Source organism: Mobula hypostoma, chromosome 3 (genome assembly GCF_963921235.1).
Source record: "Mobula hypostoma chromosome 3, sMobHyp1.1, whole genome shotgun sequence".
Taxonomy (NCBI): Eukaryota; Metazoa; Chordata; class Chondrichthyes; order Myliobatiformes; family Myliobatidae; genus Mobula; species Mobula hypostoma.
Genome location: NC_086099.1, coordinates 207,588,127 through 207,607,103, shown reverse-complemented (window position 1 = coordinate 207,607,103; position 18,977 = coordinate 207,588,127). Strand labels below are relative to the sequence as shown.

The 18,977-nt window shown below is 38.3% G+C and overlaps 1 protein-coding gene across 2 annotated transcripts in view; it reads left to right on the top strand.

Moving 5' to 3' along the window:
- ube3c (ubiquitin protein ligase E3C) overlaps nucleotides 1-18,623 on the top strand; it is a 177,560-nt gene extending 158,937 nt beyond the window's left edge. For both annotated transcript variants that reach the window (XM_063044419.1, XM_063044420.1), the window contains 2 exons: nucleotides 6,207-6,337; nucleotides 17,340-18,623. In XM_063044419.1, the coding sequence (XP_062900489.1) occupies nucleotides 6,207-6,337; nucleotides 17,340-17,510 (302 nt within the window). In that variant the 3' untranslated portion in view covers nucleotides 17,511-18,623. The remainder of the gene's footprint in view (nucleotides 1-6,206; nucleotides 6,338-17,339) is intronic.
- Nucleotides 18,624-18,977: the final 354 nt, after the last annotated feature.

The window sequence follows — 18,977 nt, the reverse complement described above, 5'->3', positions numbered from 1 at the left end:
AAACGGGCAGACTATTATTTAGATGGGGAGGGAATTCAAAATGCAGTGATGCAAAAGGACTTGAGTGTCTTTGTACAGGATACCCGAAAAGGTAAACTCCAGGTTGAGTTGGTTGTGAAGAAGGTGAATGCAATGTTGGCATTCATTTCTAGTGGTATAGAATATAACAGCAGGGATATGATGTTGAGGAACATTTGCAATTTTTCAGTCATCCAGCTCAATGCCAGAATCTGTCGATTCTTGAAAGATAAGGCACTCGTGAGACCACACTTGGAGTATTGTGTGCTGTTTTGGGCTCCTTATTTTAGAAAGGATATACTGACATTGGAGAGGGTTCAGAGAAGATTCACGAGAATGATTCCAGGAATGAAAGAGTTACCATATGAGGAACATCTGGCAGCTCTTGGGCTGTATTCCCTGGAGTTCAAGAGAATGAGAGGGGATCTCATAGAAACATTCCGAATGTTAAAAGGCCTGAACAGATTAGATATGGCAAAGTTATTTCGCTGGTGTGGAGTCTAGGACACGAGGGCACGACTTCAGGATTGAAGGAAGTCCATTTAGAACAGATGCAGAGAAATGACTTTAGTCAGAGGGTGATAAATCTGTGGAATTTGTTGCCACGAGCGGCTGTGGAGGCCAAGTCATTGGGTGTATTTAAGGCAGAGATAGATAGGTTCTTGATTAGTCAGGGCATCAAAGGGCATGGGGTGAAGGCAGGTGAGTGGGGATGACTGGAAGAATTGGATCAGTCCATGATTGAATGGTGGAGCAGACTCAATGGGCTGAATGGCCTACATCTGCTCCTAAATCTTATGGTCTTATTTCAAAGGTACAATTTAATGTCAGAGAAATGTATACAATATACATCCTGAAATGCTTTTTCTTCACAACTATTCACGAAAACAGAGGAGTGCCCTAAAGAATGAACGACAGTTAAATGTTAGGACCCCAAGGTTCCCCCCTCCCCCCACCCCCCGCGTGTAAGCAGCAGCGAGCAATGATCCCCCCTCCCCTCACCAACCAAAAAAAGCATCGGCACCACCACTGAGCACCCAAGTGTGAGCAAAGCTATAGCAAAGACAGAGACTTGCAGTTACCCCAAAGACTTTGCGTTTCACCCAGTATTCGACATACCGTAGGTTCTCTCTCTCTCTCTCTCTCCCTAATAAAGGAGAAAGTGTGTCTCCATTTTCCCAATGAGTGGGGAGACATAACAAGCAACTCGCTGGTTTATGATGTTAAAAGTCCGTTACGTTGCTTTTTTCAAGCTCTGTGTCTGAAGATCACAAAGATACTGGGTCTCCAGGCACACAGCTGTGGATATTTCGATTCCCCCAACGACACATGGGTTTCTTGTCGTGACACCGACCCTTGATCCACCCAACTCCAGAGCCCTGAGATCCTGGGCTTCTGAATCCGAGCCAGACTCTTAGGCCGAGCCTTTGGTGTGCCGAACAACGGCCGGTTATGGAACCCCGAGAGCAAGTCCCATTCCAGCAAAAAAAACGTATTCAGCATGTAATTCCAGGTCAGGGTCTTCAAAAGAACTCTGAAAGGGAAAAATAAAGATGGAAATAGAGCTGTTTCCGAAGATGCAAGCAAAGGAGTCGCCGTTTGGCTGCATTAACCCTCCTAAACTCCACATTCTTGGCTTTTTGGACACTGATCAACAGAAAAAGTGAAAACAGATCTCCACAAAGTGATCTAAATTAATTACAAATATAAAGCGCAAAATAATTGATAGCATAAGTATTCACCACCTTCAAGTTAATATTCCGTTGATGCACCTGTGGCAGCAATTAAAGCCTTGTGTGGATAGGTCTCTATCAGCTTTGCACATCTGGACACTGCAATTTCCCCCCATTCTTCTTTACAAAACTGCTCAAGCTCTGTCAGATTGCATGGGGATCATGTGGCCCTCGTAAAGTCCAGCCACAAATTCTCAATTGGATTGAGGTTTGGACTGTGACATTAACTGTGCTGTGTAGCTTTATGCTTGGAGTATTGTCTTGCTGGAAAACAAATCTTCTCCCATGTCGCAGTTCTCTTGCAGATTGCATCAAGTTTTCCTTCAGGATTTCCCTGTATTTTGTTGCATTCATTTTACCTTGTACCTTCACAAGCCTTCCAGGGCCTGTTGCAGGGAGGCATCCTACAGTACAATGCAGCCACCAGCATGCTTTATGGCGGTGGTGTGTCTTTAATGATATGCAGTGTTCAACTTATGCCAAACATAGCATTTAGTCCAATGGCCAAGAAGTTCCAATTTTAGGTTCATCATACCATAGAACCTTCCAGCTGACTTCAGAGTCACAGAATCAGAATCGGACTATTACCACCAGAATGTGTCGTGGAATTTGTTAACTTAGCAGCAGTAAAAAATAAATAAATAAGGAAAACAATTACAGTTATGTATATTGAATAGATTAAAAATCATGCAAAAACAGAAATAATATATATTTAAAAAATGAGGTAGTGTTCATGGGTTCAATGTTTATTTAGGAATCGGATGGCAGAGGGGAAGAAACTGTTCCTGAATCGCTGAGTGTGTGCCTTCAGGCTTCTGTCCCTCCTACCTGATGGTAACAATGAGAAAAGGGCATGCCTTGGGTGCTGGGGGCCCTTAATAATGGTTGCTGCCTTGAAGATGTCCTGGATACTTTGTAGACTAGTACCCAAGATGGAGCCGACTAAATTTATGACCCTCTGCAGCTTCTTTCGGTCCTGTGCAGTAACCCTCCTTTTGCACCCCCCCCCACCCCCATACCAGACACTGATGCAGCCTGTTAGAATGTTCTCCATGGTACATCTATAGAAGTTTTTTTTGAGTGTTTTTGTTGACATACCAAATCTCTTCAAACTGCTAATGAAGTATAGTTGCTGTCTTGCCGCCTTTATAGCTGCATCGATATGTTGGGACTAGGTTAGGTCCCAGTGATCTTGACACCCAGGAACATGAAACTGCTGTCTCTACTTCTTATCCCTTTTTGAGGATTGGTATGTGTTCCTTCATCTTTCCCTTCCCGAAGTCCACAATCTGCTCTTTTGTCTTTCTGATGTTGAATGCGTGGTTGTTGCTGTGACACCACTCCACTAGTTGGCATATCTCACTCCTGTACGCCCTCTCATCTCCATCTGAGGTTCTACCAACAATGATTGTATTAATCACAAATTTACAGATGGTATTTGAGCTATGCCTAGCCACACAGTCATGGGTAAAGAGAGAGTAGAGCAGTGGGCTAAGCACATCCCTTCTGGCAAACTCTAGCTGAGATTTCATGTGAGTTTTTTTTTCAACAGTGGTTTTCTCTTTGCTACTCTCCCATAAAACTGTGACTGAATCACAGGGGCAACAACTGTTGTATGTGCAGTCTCTCTCTTCTCAGCCACTGAAGGTTGTAACTCCTCCAGAGTCCTCAGAGGTCCCTTGGTGACCTCCTTCACTAGTCCCCTTCGTCACTCAGTTTTTGAGGACTGCTTGCTCTAGGCAGATTTACGGTTGTGCCCTATTCTTTCCTTTTTCTTGATGATTGACTTAACTGTACTCCAAGAGATATTCAGTGACTTGGAAATTCTCTTGTATCTATCTCCTGACTTGTGCTTTTCAATAACCTTTTTACAAAGTTGCTTGGAGTGGTCTTTTGTCTTCATGGTGTCCTTTTTGCAAGGTTCCTGACTCACCAGCGGTTGGACCTTCCAGATACAGGTGTATTTTGAAACACTTTAACTGCACACGGGTTTATGTACAGCTAGGACATCTTAACTAAATATGTGACTTCTAAAACCAATTGGCTGCACCAGTGATGATTTGGTGTGTCATATTAAAGGGAGTGAATACTTATGCAAATCAATTATTTTGTGTTTTATATTTGTAATTAATTTACATCACTTTGTATAAATCGGTTTTCACTTTGACAGGAAAGAGTCTTTTTCTGTTGATCAGTGTCAGAAAAAGCCAAATGAAATCCACTGTGATTTTATAGGCACTGTATCTGCAGCACATTTTGCAGATGTACGGTGCAGCTACAGGATCCCAGCAACAGAAGTAAATGTTTAAGATGATTGACGGAGTCCTCGAATGCCAATCAAGCAGGCTGATTTATTCTAAATGACGTTGAGCTTTCTGTAAATTGTTGAGATGCATACCATCTGTTGCAAAATGGCTAGACTTTTACATGTCTTTTAAAAAATCTGTAACAATGTTATGTCAAAAAAATTAATTAAAAAAATTGAAAGAAAAATGTCATTGGAGAATTATGAATGCACCTTAAGGATTAGTGGAGGTATATGGTAGAGGTAGTTTGTAAAATAGTGTGATTACATTCCAGGCTGTGCTTACTGTCGAGTGCATGATAAACCAGGGGTATAATAAAAAATTTGCTGTATTACTTGGAATGCCACATTGGCCATCTTATAAATGCAGTCAGGATTCCAACCAGCGGCTGACTTCCATGAAAGTAATATAGTTTATAACTAGGCCTTAATAGGTCATATATAATTACAGAATAATTTATTGGCCTGTTTTTTTGTGTAATTAAAAATATTAATTTATGTTGTTTCCAGTTTCTGAGATCAAGGACCTTGATCAGAATGTAGAATTCAAAACTCTAAATCAATACAAACAAAAAGAAATAAAAGGTATTCTGTATTCCGGGCAGCGTCTGGAGTTAACATTTCAGGCTGCTGACCTTTCACCAGAATTCCGTTGGAGGGCCAGTGAAAATGGTGAATCTTAATAAATTTTCAAACTCAGGAAAAAAGTGTTTCAATTAATTTTAACTGTTTGTGAAATATCAAATGCTGTGCATTTTAAGTTGTAAGGAAACCCTACATTTCATCTGGTAAAGAGGCTAAAAGAAATCAGAAGTAATTTCCTGATGAACGGTCTCGGCCCGAAACGTCGACTGTACCTCTTCCAACAGATGCTGCCTGGCCTGCTGCGTTCACCAGCAACTCTATGAGTCGCTTGAAATTCCAGCATCTGCAGATTTCCTCGTGTTTGAGAAATAATTTCTTCTCAGAACATTCCAATGTCAAAAGATGGCATACTTTGTGCTCATAATTCTCAAAGCAGAATTGGGCACTACTACCTCAAACAAGGGCAAATAAATGCACACATTTGAGTGAGGGGCTTTTGGCCTGTTTTTTGTGGAGATGGATGAACCAAGTTAGGTAAGGAGTTGAAAATAATGCTGATGGATTGGTAAAATGTATGGAGTTTCAAAAAGACTGTCTTGCAAGCCATCCATACAGATAATTTTCACATCAGTGTTTTGAGTTGGTACAAGGTAAAACAATAACAGAATGCAGAATCTAGTATTATAGTTACAGAGGAAGTGTAATGATAGTAGGCAGTAAGGTACAGTGTTGTAATGAGATGCGTTGTGAGGTCAAGAGTCCATCTTATTGTGTAAAGGGACTGTTGCATAGCTTTATAGCAGTGGGATGGAAGTTGTCTGCGAGCCTGTTGGTACATGATTTTAGGCTTTTGTATCTTATTGTTTATTTGTTTTCCTTTAATAGCTCATTTATCTGTTACCATGAACAATGTTATGAAAAATGTCGAGATTTTGTCTTGACTATTTCTAGAAGACAACCTCTAGACTACATTTCACAAACAAGAGAAAATATGCAGATGCTGGAAATCCAAGCAACACACACAAAGTGTTGGAGGAACTCAGCAGGCCAGGCAGCATCTATGGAAAGAAGTACATTTGACGTTTTAGGCTGAGACCCTTCGGCGGAACTGGGGAAAAAGAGATAAGGGATAGATTTAAAATGTGGGGGGAGGAGAGAGAGCGAGAAACACAGGGAGATAGGTGAAACCAGGAGGGGGAGGGATTAAGTCAAGAGCTGGCAAGTTGATTGGTGAGAGAGATACAGGGCTGGAGAAGGGGGAGGCTGATAGGAGAGACAGAAGGCAGAGAAACATTGACTGTACTTTTTCCATAGATGCTGCCTGGTCTGTTGAGTTCCTCTAGCATCTTGTGTGTATTGTCTAGACTATCTTTGGATGTTTTGATGTTTACCATGAATAAGAAATGTGTTCAAATGAAGCACAGATATCGTGATCTGAAGAATTTGTTCCTGTATTGCATTGTTCTATGATCACTTATCTGTTATTTTCAAAGTATGTTTGGGCATTGCAATTTCATAATAACTTTTGAAGAGTGACTCTATCTATGTTTTCTCCTTCATTATAGGTGGTTATTCAGCAGACCATGCAGTCATCAGAATATTCTGGAATGTTGTAGAAAATTTCACAAATGATGAAAAGCGGAAATTGCTTAAGTTTGTCACGAGTTGCTCTCGACCACCATTGTTGGGATTTAAGGTAAAGGTTCAGGACTTTTATGAATATCCTACATTTGGAAAAGAAATATATTGATTTTTTCATAAAGTGATCCAGTTTCCATGTTTTAATCATTGAAGCAAAATGACAGGAATAACATATTTCTCTTCACAAGCTTAAGAAGACTTCCAAAATTTGTTGCTCTCCAGTGAAGTTTCTTTAGCAAAGCTGAAGCGAAATAGAGATAGTACAATTGTCATTTCACTGTTAAGGCATAAAGGAAGAGAAAGTCTAAATCAGATTTTGTCATTAAATGAATAATTAAATCATGGAGGTATTGGGTATTCAATCTGCTCTGCTATTTACTCAAATTTTGGCTAATCTGGTCTTGGCTTTGGCTTCACTTTGATGCTATTCCCTCTTTACTTTTGACTCTGTATTATCCTAATCTTTGTTTGTCTAAACTTGGAGTAAGATTTGGCCTTTTCAGCACTGTAGTTTGGAGAAGAAATTGCTCCTCACTTTTTCTAAAATGGGCCATCCTTACTTTGAAACTACACTTAACATCTTCTTTACCAAGCACCTTCTATACTCAACACATTTGCTGTAACCCATCCACTTCAAGGTTCGATGTGTTCTGTGTTCAGAAATGCTTTTCTGTGAGCTTGAACCAGTCTGGCCATTCTGTTCTGACTTGTATTTAGTTCTGCATTTATCTTTAAATAAAATACATGGTGCAATTATGACACTTGTCAATCCTGATCTAGTTGTTTTCTGAAATAAGTATAATAACATAAAACTGACATCTATTAAAGCTTTGTCATTCCATCATGCTTTGACAATAATTGTTTTTACATTTTCTTGTAAAGTGCATGCCAGCTCTTTTAGATATACAGCATCAAGTGCCATGTCGTCAATTATCTGTACTCTGCTATATCCAGTAGGATTCTACCTGACTGTTATTTGCAGTAACAGCATTTCAGCAAGTTGGTCTGATCTTCTGATGATGCCAATTGGCATTCACTTTAACTGTCAGTGTGCTAATTAAGACAAAATGTAACTATATAGCCAAGTATTTCGAAAATATAAAGTACTTGTGTATATCATGTCAGTACTTGACTATTCTAATGTTTAAGGGCAGATCTGCAGAGCTCAGCTGTCCCTCATTTCCAACAATTGTTAGTGAACGAATCTTTAGAATTAAAGGGATATGTTCAATTTAAGACAATGAAATCTAGAACCAAGGTCATGCTTGTCTGAGCAGTAAAGCTGCAATAAGCAAATGTAACATGCATGGAGAATGAATTCCATGTTGAAGTATAGGCTGTAACCTCTGTAAGACATAGGTCCCCTACTGATCTGCCTCTACTGTATCACACTTCTCTCCATCAATAAAAGTTCACAGTCGAATTTCCATATCTTGGGAAACACCTCCATGCAATGCCATGCAATGACATGCAATGTAGCAGCACAGGCTTTGAATGGGAGAAATTTTCAGGGGTTCCTACATTGGACTTATTAGCTGCTTCAGAAAGCAGAAGACTGGAGTGGAAGGAAGTCATCCTCGATCCCAAGGGATGGCTTAAGAAGAAGGAATAATCCATAGTGTTGTAGATTTCAGAGGAGGCGTTTGCTGATTTGAGGCTAATTAAGTTGCATAAATCTCCCGGGCCTGACAAGATGTTCCCTCAGATCCTGTGAGAGGGAAGTGCAGAGATATTTAAATCATCCTTAGCGACAGGTGAGGGACCAGAGGATTGGAGGGTAGCTGATGTTCTGCTGTTTAAGAAAGCCTCTAAAAATAAACCAGGAAATTATTGGCTGGTGAGCCTGACATCAGTGGTGGGAAAGTTATTGGAAGGAATTCTAATAGTCATAGTCATACTTTATTGATCCCGGGGGAAATTGGTTTTCGTTACAGTTGCACCATAAATAATAAATAGTAATAAAACCATAAATAGTTAAATAGTAATATGTAAATTATGCCAGTAAATTATGAGATAAGTCCAGGACCAGCCTATTGGCTCAGGGTGTCTGACCATCCAAGGGAGGAGTTGTAAAGTTTGATGGCCACAAGCAGGAATGACTTCCTATGACGCTCTGTGTTGCATCTCGGTGGAATAAGTCTCTGGCTGAATGTACTCCTGTGCCCAACCCAGTACATTATGTAGTGGATGGGAGACATTGTCCAAGATGGCATGCAACTCAGACAGCATCCTCTTTTCAGACACCACCGTGAGAGAGTCCAGTTCCATCCCCACAACATCACTGGCCTTACGAATGAGTTTGTTGATTCTGTTGGTGTCTGCTGCCCTAATGGACTAGATGTGAGTATTTGGATAGACAGGAACCAGTTAGGGGTAGTGAGCATGGCTTTGAGCGGTAAGTTGTGTCTAATTATTTATAGAATTTTTCGAGAAATTTACCAAGAAAGTTGATGAAGACGAGACAATGGATGCTGTCTATAGGATTTTAGCAAGGCATTTGACAATGTCCTGCATGGGAGGTTGGTCAAGAGGGCTCAGTTACTTGTCATTCAAGATGAAGTAGAAAATTGGATTAGGCATTGGGTTTGTGGGAGAAGCCAGAGAGTGGTAGTAGATGGTTGCCTCTCTGATGGGAGGCCTGTGATTAGTGGAGTGCCACAGGGATTGGTGCTGGGTATATTGTTGTTTCATCTATATCAATGATCTGAATGATAATGTGGTTAACTGGATCAGCAAATTTGTGGAAGACACCAAGAATTTGGGTGTAGTAGACAGGAGGAAGACTATTGCAGTGAGATCTGGACTAGCTGGAAAAATGGGCTGAAAAATGGCAGATGGAATTTAATGCAGACAAGTGGGAGGTGTTGCCCTTTGGGAGGACCAACCAGGGTAGATCTAATCAGTGAATGGTAGGGCACTGAGGAGTGCGGTAGAACAAAGAGATCTGGGAACACAGGTCTATAATTAGTTCGAAGTGGTGTCACAGGTGGATAGGATTGTAAAGAAAGTTTTTGGCACATTGCCCTTCCTAAATTGAATTATTGCGTGCAGGAGATGGGATGTTATGTCGAAGTTGTATAAGGTGTTGCTGAGGCATAATTTTGAATATTGTGTGCAGTTTTGGTCACCTCTCCACAGGAAAGATGTAAATAAGGTTGAAAGAGTACAGAGAAATTTTACAAGGATGTTACCGGTACTGGAGGACCTCAAATATGAGGAAAGATTGAATAGGTTAGGACTTTATTCCTTGGAATTTAGAAGATTAAGGGGAGATTTGATAGAAGTATACAAAATTGTGAGGGGTATACATAGGGTAAATGCAAGTAGGATTTTTCCACTGAGATTCAGTGGAACAACAACTATAAGCTGTGGGTTAAGGGTGAAAGGTAAAAAGTTTCAGTGGAACATGAGGAGAAACCTCAATCAGAGGGTCGTGAGAGTGTGGAACGAACTGACAGCACAAGTGGTCCTTGTGACCTCGATTTCAACATTTAAGTTTGGATAGGTACATAGTGGGCTATGGTCTGGGTGCAGGTTGATGGGACTATGCAGTTTAAATGGTTTGGCACAGACTAGATGGGCTGAAGGGCCTGTTTCTGTGCTGTACTTTTCTGTGATTTTAATTTGTTAAAGTATATTAAGAGGCATGTGATATTTTAACCCGTCTTTGTTGCATGTGCCCCTTTTTTCCCCATAATATAATTTCAGTAAATATTAATAGGTTAGTGTGAAGATTTTGTGCAAAGTCCACTTCCATTGATAAATTGTGCTCAGTAATTCAACTTAATTTGTAAGCTGTATAGCAATCGGCTGGTTACTGATTAGTCACTATCAACAGCAATCTGAGAAGAACAACTTAGAGCATCATGTAATAAAAAGTATTGTGTTAAACAATAATTTATATAGAGCACTAATAATATTCAGAACATGATACAAACTTAATGAAACACGAACATTGAAATAGAGATCCTTAAAAGCTGCACGTATGAGCTATTCTGACTGTGGTCAAAAAGTGATTAAGTATTTAGTCACATGTGCTTTGATAGTTTATGATATTTAAATAGAAGCAACTGTGTGCCTTTAACAATCTATCCCACTTTGCTCCCAGCAGATTCTGACAGTATGATTATGCTTGAACACTTGGTCTATTTCATAAGATTGCATTATATATTGCATTGTATATTCTGGTTAACATAAAACATGGTTTCATTTGGGGGGTATGCGCCTGGCATCAGAATTGCAGATGTTGAACTTTAATTGAAATGGAAACTTCAGTTCACAAAGCTATATAATATTAAAAATATTCCAGATGACTGGATGTTTCCAGTAAGTAAAACTCCTGGAAAGATGTGCCATTTCCAAAAGTTCACTGGATTAAAGATTCAAAGTACAAATATTATCAAAGTATGTATGCAGTATACAACCCTGAGAATTGTCTTCCCACAGACAGCCACGAAACAAAGAATATCTTGAGACCCATTCAAAGGAAAACATCAACACACCCTCCCTACCCACGCGCAAAAAAAAGAGCAAAAAACATGGAATTATTAATCACCAACCCAAAAAGTAATTGAGAGAGTCGAGGTGTATTCAATTCAGCCTAGTTCAGTTCAGTTCAGTTCAATCTGGCAGTGTGTTGTTCATCATCTACAGGCCACCCTGATCAAAATTGTACAAAATAATGAAAAAAGGAGTGACCAGAAACCAGGAACACATCACAACGTGGACAACAGAGACCAATCCACAAACCTCATTGATTAAACCTTACCTAGGACCCAGGACTCCAACAGCAGCGAAGGACAGAGGGAACATTCGACTGTGGGGACCTTCCCCTGGGGGCAATGAACGAGAGGGAGAGAGAGAGACTCTCACAGGTAGACACCTTCCTCTCTAGCACAGCGAGCGAGAGGGAGGCTGGTAGACAGCGTTGGATACCTGCTCGACTTCTGTTCTTGCCGCGATGATTTCAATCTTCCTCGACGCTTTAATCGGCGAGAAATGGAGTCAATCATGAGCTCGTGCCCCGTATCCAGGATTCTTGGCCTCTAGGCCACATGCTTCACTCAAAATCTCACCGAACACGATTGGAAACAGCAAAGTGCCAGATCGCTCAATCTGGCACTTTACCACACACCATCAAATGTAGATCACAGGTTCCAAAGGTAGCAGAACCACATATGGAAAAAAAAGGATTTAAAGAAGTGGGAGAAGTAGATTCATGAACAGACTGAAGGATGTTCCCCTTGGTTGTGTTGTTCGCTGGCGCCATCTTCTTCAAGAACATGGTGTCAAATAGCAGCAGCAAGGTGTTGGGTGCCCTTGATGATGGATGCTGCTTTGATGCAACAACGCTCTGTGTAGATGTGCTAACTGGTGGGGAGGTCTTTACCCATGAGGAACTGGATGGTATCCACTACTATTTGTGGGAATTTCTGGTCAAGGGCATTGCTGTTTCCATACTAGTCAATATACTCTCCACCACACAACCATAGAAGTTTGTCAAAGTTTTAGGCGTCATGCCGAATCTTCACAGACTCCTATGGAAATAGAGGCGTTGCTGTGCTTTCTTTGTAATTGCACTTGCATGCTGGGCCTAGGAGAGGCGCTCTGAACTGATAACACCGGTGAATTTAAAGTTGCTGATACTCTCCACCTCTGATCCTCCGATGAGGACAGGCTCATGGACCTCGATTTCCTCCGCCAGAAGTCAATAATCAGCTCCTTGGACTTGCTGACATTGAGTAAGAGATTGTTGTTGTGTCACCACTCAGCCAGATTCTCAATCTCCTTCTCGTATGGTGATTTATCACTGCCCTTGATTTGGCCTACTACAGAGGTTTTGTCAGCAAACTTAAATAGGGCATTGGAACTATGCTTAGCCACACAGTCATAAGTGTAAAGCACACACCTGCAGTATAAGTAAAATAAATTGCATCCTTATGCAATTATAATTTCTGTTGCATTATAAAAGCTTTATAAGACCATAAGACATAGGAGCAAATTAGGCCCTCTAACCACATTCTCCTGCCTCCAGCCCGTAGCCTTTGACGCCCTTACTAATCAAGATCCTATCAAGCTCTGCTTTATAAGAAGAAGTAGAAATTATCTCAATCGACAAGGGTGGGATTCAAACTTGGCACATGCAGAGCACATAGATAAGTAGTACGTAGCCTTAGGGCCGTCTGGTGGTGTAGTGGCATCAGCACTGGATTTTGAGGTGGATGGTCCTGAGTTTGAATCAGGCTGAATCCCAACCTGGGCAGCAGCAGTATCTGCACGGAAGAAAGGCCTGGCAATTTACTACCGTATCTTGCTATGAAACCCCTATGGACAACTAGAAACTCAAATTAGTTCACATTTTTAATTTAAAATTTACTGAAAATTCTTCTAAAATAACTTTGAGTTACCATATTCTTGGTAAATTTTGGATGAATTTTAATGACCACAGTTTGGGGCAAGGTGTCCATGGGACACAATATAATAATTTACCCCATTACATACGTATGGCCATGACGACGACTCAATAGCACTCAACAACATAGCCTTAACTGCTCAGCTACCTCAGCGCATAAATGAGTTGTTTTGGTAAGTCTGAGAGACTGTGAAATTTATGCCTCAATTAATTGGGTGAATAAATTTTGTTTTGTGATCTTTTTGGTGAATCATCTTGTATCACTGTCCTCTAGTGCTTGATACGAGTAAAGCTGTGTTAACCTTTTGTAGCTGTGTAATTCCTCATGTCCTGTAGGTGTTACAGCCAGGTCCTGGGTAAAATGCAGTGGCCTGTAAGAATCCTGGATCAACCACATGTCTTCTGATAAATTGTGTTGTCAGAGGCCTTTTTACAATGTTTCTAAATTCACTGATTAGAGACATTGAGAAATAGTTGAAGTATATATAAAGTTGTTTAAATTTTCAAATGTTTTTGGGGTAATTTTAAGAAAAGAAATAGATTAAGCCATTTGGCTTCAGTTCCCTTCTTAATAAAGTTCAGCACTAGATGTACCTGTTGTAAGTCATATGTAATAGAGCAAATTATTATATTGTGCCCAGGGTACACCTTGCCCCAAGTCATGATCATTAAAATTTATCCAAAATCTATCATGGATATGGTAACTCAAAAGTTGTTTTAGAAGATTTTTCAGTAAATTTTAAATGATAAATGTGAACTAATTTTAGTTTGAAATGCCTTGCCATGAATTGTTTTTGAACTTTTTACATTTTTACAATGCCATGCTCTGCATATCTTTCTCTAATTATTTATCAAGAGTACGATAACCTAGGACTGGGCTGTAAGCCTTCTTTGCTATTGTCCTGTTATTGGTCTTCTAATTAATGCCCACTGATCAATAAAACAGGATGAATTTGCCAGATAGTAATCACTTAATGCGAGAAGAATAAATAACTGCTGTTAAGAAGCATTTGTCAAATCTCTTCCAAATAACTACCAGATAAAAGTGGCCAAATTGTCCTTATCTAATTTGTACAATTTGTTGACTGAGTTGATCCTTGTTAGACTTTACAGTTCTCGACCTTGATAGTGATTTGAAAGTTGGTTAGAGAATGGCCATTGTACAGGTAATATTATACATTTAAGTGCTGAGCATATGTTTTTATAAGTCTCTATTTGTAATTGTCTTCTGGAATTTGGTTTGCAGCAAAAGATGCGCCTAGTAATCAGTATATCTCATTTGGTTTTGCTCAATAATCACATTTCCACAAGTTTAGAGTCTCAATTTCATCACAAATATAAGTTTCAGGTCATTGGCACTTTCATGAAATTACTACCAAAGACTAGTCTTCCTGAAAAATGGGGAAAAGATGTATTGCATTATTGGAAATACTTAAAATTACAATAGACCTTAGTGGCAAGAAATGAGGACCGTATTCGGCAGCTAGTATGTTTTTTTTTCATATTCCCTTATTCCCCTTAACCCTACCCAAGCTGAGATCAGTTAACTCAGCAGACAGCAAGCGTCCTGGTTAATGTTTGCTCATCCATCTAAGTAGTTGTATTTTCGGTGGTGCTTTGATCATGTGGGGAGGGAAATTGGACTGTAATTTTGAACCAGAATATCACTATTGATATGAACATTGTTATCCCATTGTATGGCTTGGAGAAACAATAAATTTAGAACCCTTTGGTAAACTGTTAGACTCGGTTTATTGTGGATTATTCTAGCCTGTGCTTTTGTGGTGATAATTTTGCATCCTCCCAATTCTCAGTCTGAAGTGAATTAACAAATGTATCTTCTAAGATGAATAGATGGCATCAGCAGACCATGCAAGAAAAAACCACTAGGAAGATGTGTAATATAACTAGACAGATTTATATATGCACAGGGGAGACTGCAGTGCCTAGAGTAATAAGTTGTGAATCTGAACACAATCTGCCAAGCATATAAAGCTTCTGGGCCATCCATTTTTAGCTGTTAGCACTTTGCATTTATTTTCACCAGCCGTTTCATTGCTTGATAAGCATTCTGCTCAAAGGCTGCACTTTGACTTTGCCCTGTACTAATGCTGCCTTATCTTTAATTAAGTGCAATAAATGTCCAAAAATTCATTAGAAAAGAAATAGCACTGTCAACGCTAATCCATTTTAGAAGATGATTGAAATCTTTTTCAGAAAATCATATGTTCCAGAATAAAACCTCCTGCAAGCAGTGATAGTTAACTCAGTCAGCAGGCAGATGAATGAATAGTTAAGCTAGCTCTAAGTGGCATTTTACTACAGCCTTAAACTGTTAAATTTCTGTTGTACTTTAGGATCACTGAGCAAATCAACAGTATTTATATTTCTACATTGTAAAGATTTCATAAATGGTTTTAAGATCTTTTACAAGAACTATGATATTCATGAGGAATACTATAAAATTTAAAGGCTGGAATGTTCCAGGATGTTGTAGAAAATCCAGATCTTTAATCATTAGCATCTACTGTATAAAGAGTATCTATATTTTCCTAGTTTGGAAATGATTAATATGAAGGGGCATAATTTTAAGGTGATTGCAGAAGATAAGAGGGGATGTCATGTAGGTTTTTTCGCAGTGTTAAGTGCATCAACTGCATTGCCAGGGATGGTGGTAGATGCAGATACATCAGGGACATTAAAGGGACTCTTAGGTAGACATTTGGATGAAAGTTAAGTGGAGGGCTATGGGGGAGGGAAGGATTAAAATAAAAGGTTGGCGCAACACTGTGGGCCAAAGGGCCTGTACTGTGTGCTAGTTTTTTTTAAATGTTCCAGATTAACTTGAAAGTGAATATTCTTGTACTGCGTATTGCCTCCAACTGATAGTAGCTTTTTAAATATTTGGTACGAATTAGCAAATATTTGTAAAATTTTCTTAGTTTGACAAATTAATGAAGAATGAAATAGTCTGACATGGGTAATTGTGATGAAATTATTACTAAATAGGATTAGGTAGTAGCAGCCATAACAGAACTGGTAAGGCGTTTTTAGATATTTTTTTCTTTTTTCTACAAATGGTATTTGTTTTGTGGTTCCTTATGTTGTCAAATAAGCAAATTGTGAATTAATTCAATACTTCCATTTCATTATAGTAAATGATGCTGCACAAGTGATTGTGCCTTGCCGTTTCTCTTAACTGACAATTGAATATTAGATAGAGCAAAGATTGGTTAGATTTTAAGAATCGAGAGAGAATATTTCTTGTAATTGAAAGTGTCTTCAAATTAAAGTTAATTAAAGGTGTTGAGGAATCCGCTTATGAAGATATATTCAATTATTTTTTTAATTTAGAGTGCATACTTCGTTATAAGCAGTAGCTGGCAATGTCACATGGGCTGTCACATCTCCTGCTTCCTGGTGTCTTATTAATCAGATGGTAGTACCTCATTGCTCTCTAAACAAACTGTATTTCTATTTAATTTATTTTTTCTTTTCCAGTACCGCAGATTTATCAAACAGTAAATTAACCTTCAGGTTTGTTTCATTGGCTATTTGAGCTGAGCCCTTTATGAGGATTTTGTGTTGGGGTGAAATTCATGAAGGGATAGATGTGCTTGTTACGAGAGAAACTGAATTGATGAATAAATTGTTTCTTCGAATATTGTGATTTTAAACAATTTTCAGAAATTTTCCATTAATCAAGAAGAAATCAATTTAAGTTTCTCTATGAAATGCTATCATTTGAGCTTTTGTCATTAATACTAAGTTATATGGAGCCATACAGGCAATTCAGGGAGCCACCAAGTGATAGACACCTACTATCTGAAGAACAAATAAGCCTGTGTGCACTTTTTAAAGCTTTTGAAGAACCAAGAGCCAATCTCATGGTTGTACATAAAATAGTACAGGAAGTAAGAATTAAATTCATAACATTATAAACTAATCAGTACAAAAATTAACAGTTCTTAATTTGAGCTGAATTTCAAATTGGTGTTTCACTCTGTCATCCTCTCATGTCAGTTAAAATCTTAGGGAGTCATTTCAAGCATTATATTGGGGTGAAGATGTTGTCTTATTTACCTTTTATCAATTCCGATGAAGGGTTATGGGCTTGTTTTCAAAGTATTTCTTTCCCTCCTACTCTCCCTCCATACACTGAGCATTTCCAGTATTTTGTATGTTTTTCCATCTTCATTATCCAAAGTAATTTTGTTTTTGTTGTGGGTTCAGAATCTTTGAAGATTTTCCTCAACCTGTCTCAATGAATTTAAGGCTAAACCATTTATTTTCTGAAGCTTCCATAATCAGAAAAGGACCAGATTGAATTTTTGTAACTATATCTTGCGTGACCGAGAGAGCTATATAGATACACAATATCCAGAATGTTACTTACTATACAGGTTTGGAGAACATAAAATATTTTATCCTTCAACAATAATTTTCAATTTGTCTTTTAATGATCTGAAGGTCAGGATAACTCAGGAATTAAATGCAATTTAGAATTCATTGAGATTGTGCTTATGCTGAGGTTGCATCCTCAAAGACACTAGTTTAGAATGAAAATAGAAACCTAAGTAATTGTAACTGAACAGAGCTGTTTTCTTTGTGCAAAAGTCTAACCCTATTTTTACTTTGATTTTAGGAATTATATCCAGCATTTTGTATACACAATGGAGGAACTGACCTGGAGCGTTTACCCACAGCCAGTACTTGCATGAACCTTCTAAAACTTCCAGAGTTTTATGATGAAAGTCTTATGAAGAGTAAATTACTTTATGCAATTGAATCAGCAGCAGGCTTTGAGCTAAGTTGAAGTAAATATGAGACACTGACAGTTGAGAATGATGGATAGTGCTTACAACATGTACCAACAATCAGAGTTCTCACAAAGGGGATGAAATGAGTTGTGTAGAATCAAATGGGTTTTAATAAAGTGAACTGCAAAGATGAAGCTTCTTCTAATCATATATTTGTAGCTCAGATGGATGTATGATCAAAAGGTACTTTGGGCGTTTCTACTGTTAAGATTGAGGCTATGATGCTCTGGGCCTGTGCTGTATGGCGTTAACCAAAGATTCAGCCAATGTTATATGGTAGTTAAAACAGGCAATAAAGCAAGCCATAATAATGGAAGATATTTGCATTTAAAATAGGCTTTTCTTCATTAGAAGCCTATTTTTATATGGCAGTTTGTGGCTAATGGTTTTTTTTAAACTTCATACTGGTTACTTGCATTTAAAGCACATAAACCATGTAACTGCTGCATTTTACTTTTTAAAAAGTTGCACATTTCTTACAGTCTGTTTTAAATCACAAGTATGTCCCAATATGGAACCCGATAAAACATAGTGGCAATTTACAGCCTAGATTAAAACTGTATGGCGTGACATTATATTAATTATATGGCCTTTCTGCATAACTGTGGTGAGAGTTCTGAATAAGAAGCATTAAGTGAATGAGATATTATGTGGACAGGAAATTACTTAATATCAATAGAATTCAGCTTGCTCATATAAATAATTCCATTAGGCCATGGTATATGTGTTTAAGACAGAATTTAGTCAGCAGTTTCTGTAAACAGAGATGTGAATACATGTTTTATCTGCATCTGTGAATACTATTGTTTTTGTTCTGTATCTGTACAGTTTTCTCTTGTGTATTAAACCTCTATACTATCAAAATAGCCCTTATTGTTAAGAGTTGTAACTTTAACAACTATTAAAATTTGAATAATAGAGCTAATGTGTCATTTTGTACATTTGTTAGGAAAGATTACTAAAAATTGCATGGAAAGCCACAGTTTAAGTAAACTAATGAAAATATTCCATTATTTTCCTTTAATGTGAAGATCCTAACTCTTCAAACACTTATTGTTAATTATCAATGTCCATACAAATTTTTGACTGTCTTTTATTCAATAAATGGTTTTTATGGGGTAAAAAGAAAGCTCAAGATAGTCTTTGTCAATACTCCAGAGCTCTGAGAGATAGAGCCTAAGATTGTTTATTGCACAAGTATACTCAATTCAAAATAATTTAATCCTATATAATAAACTGTTTTCTAAAATAATCTGGAAAATTTAACATGTCAATCAATAGTTAATGTTTTTTGATACATTAAGCCACAATGTTCTGATGCTAGGAACATGGCATTTTACATCAGAACATATTTTAATATGTTATTAAAATATTTGCAAAACAATCTCAGTAAACTTAACCTATGTATATCAAATTAAAAGAACGTAAAATTTCCTTTTATGCCAATACATTCCATATCCAAT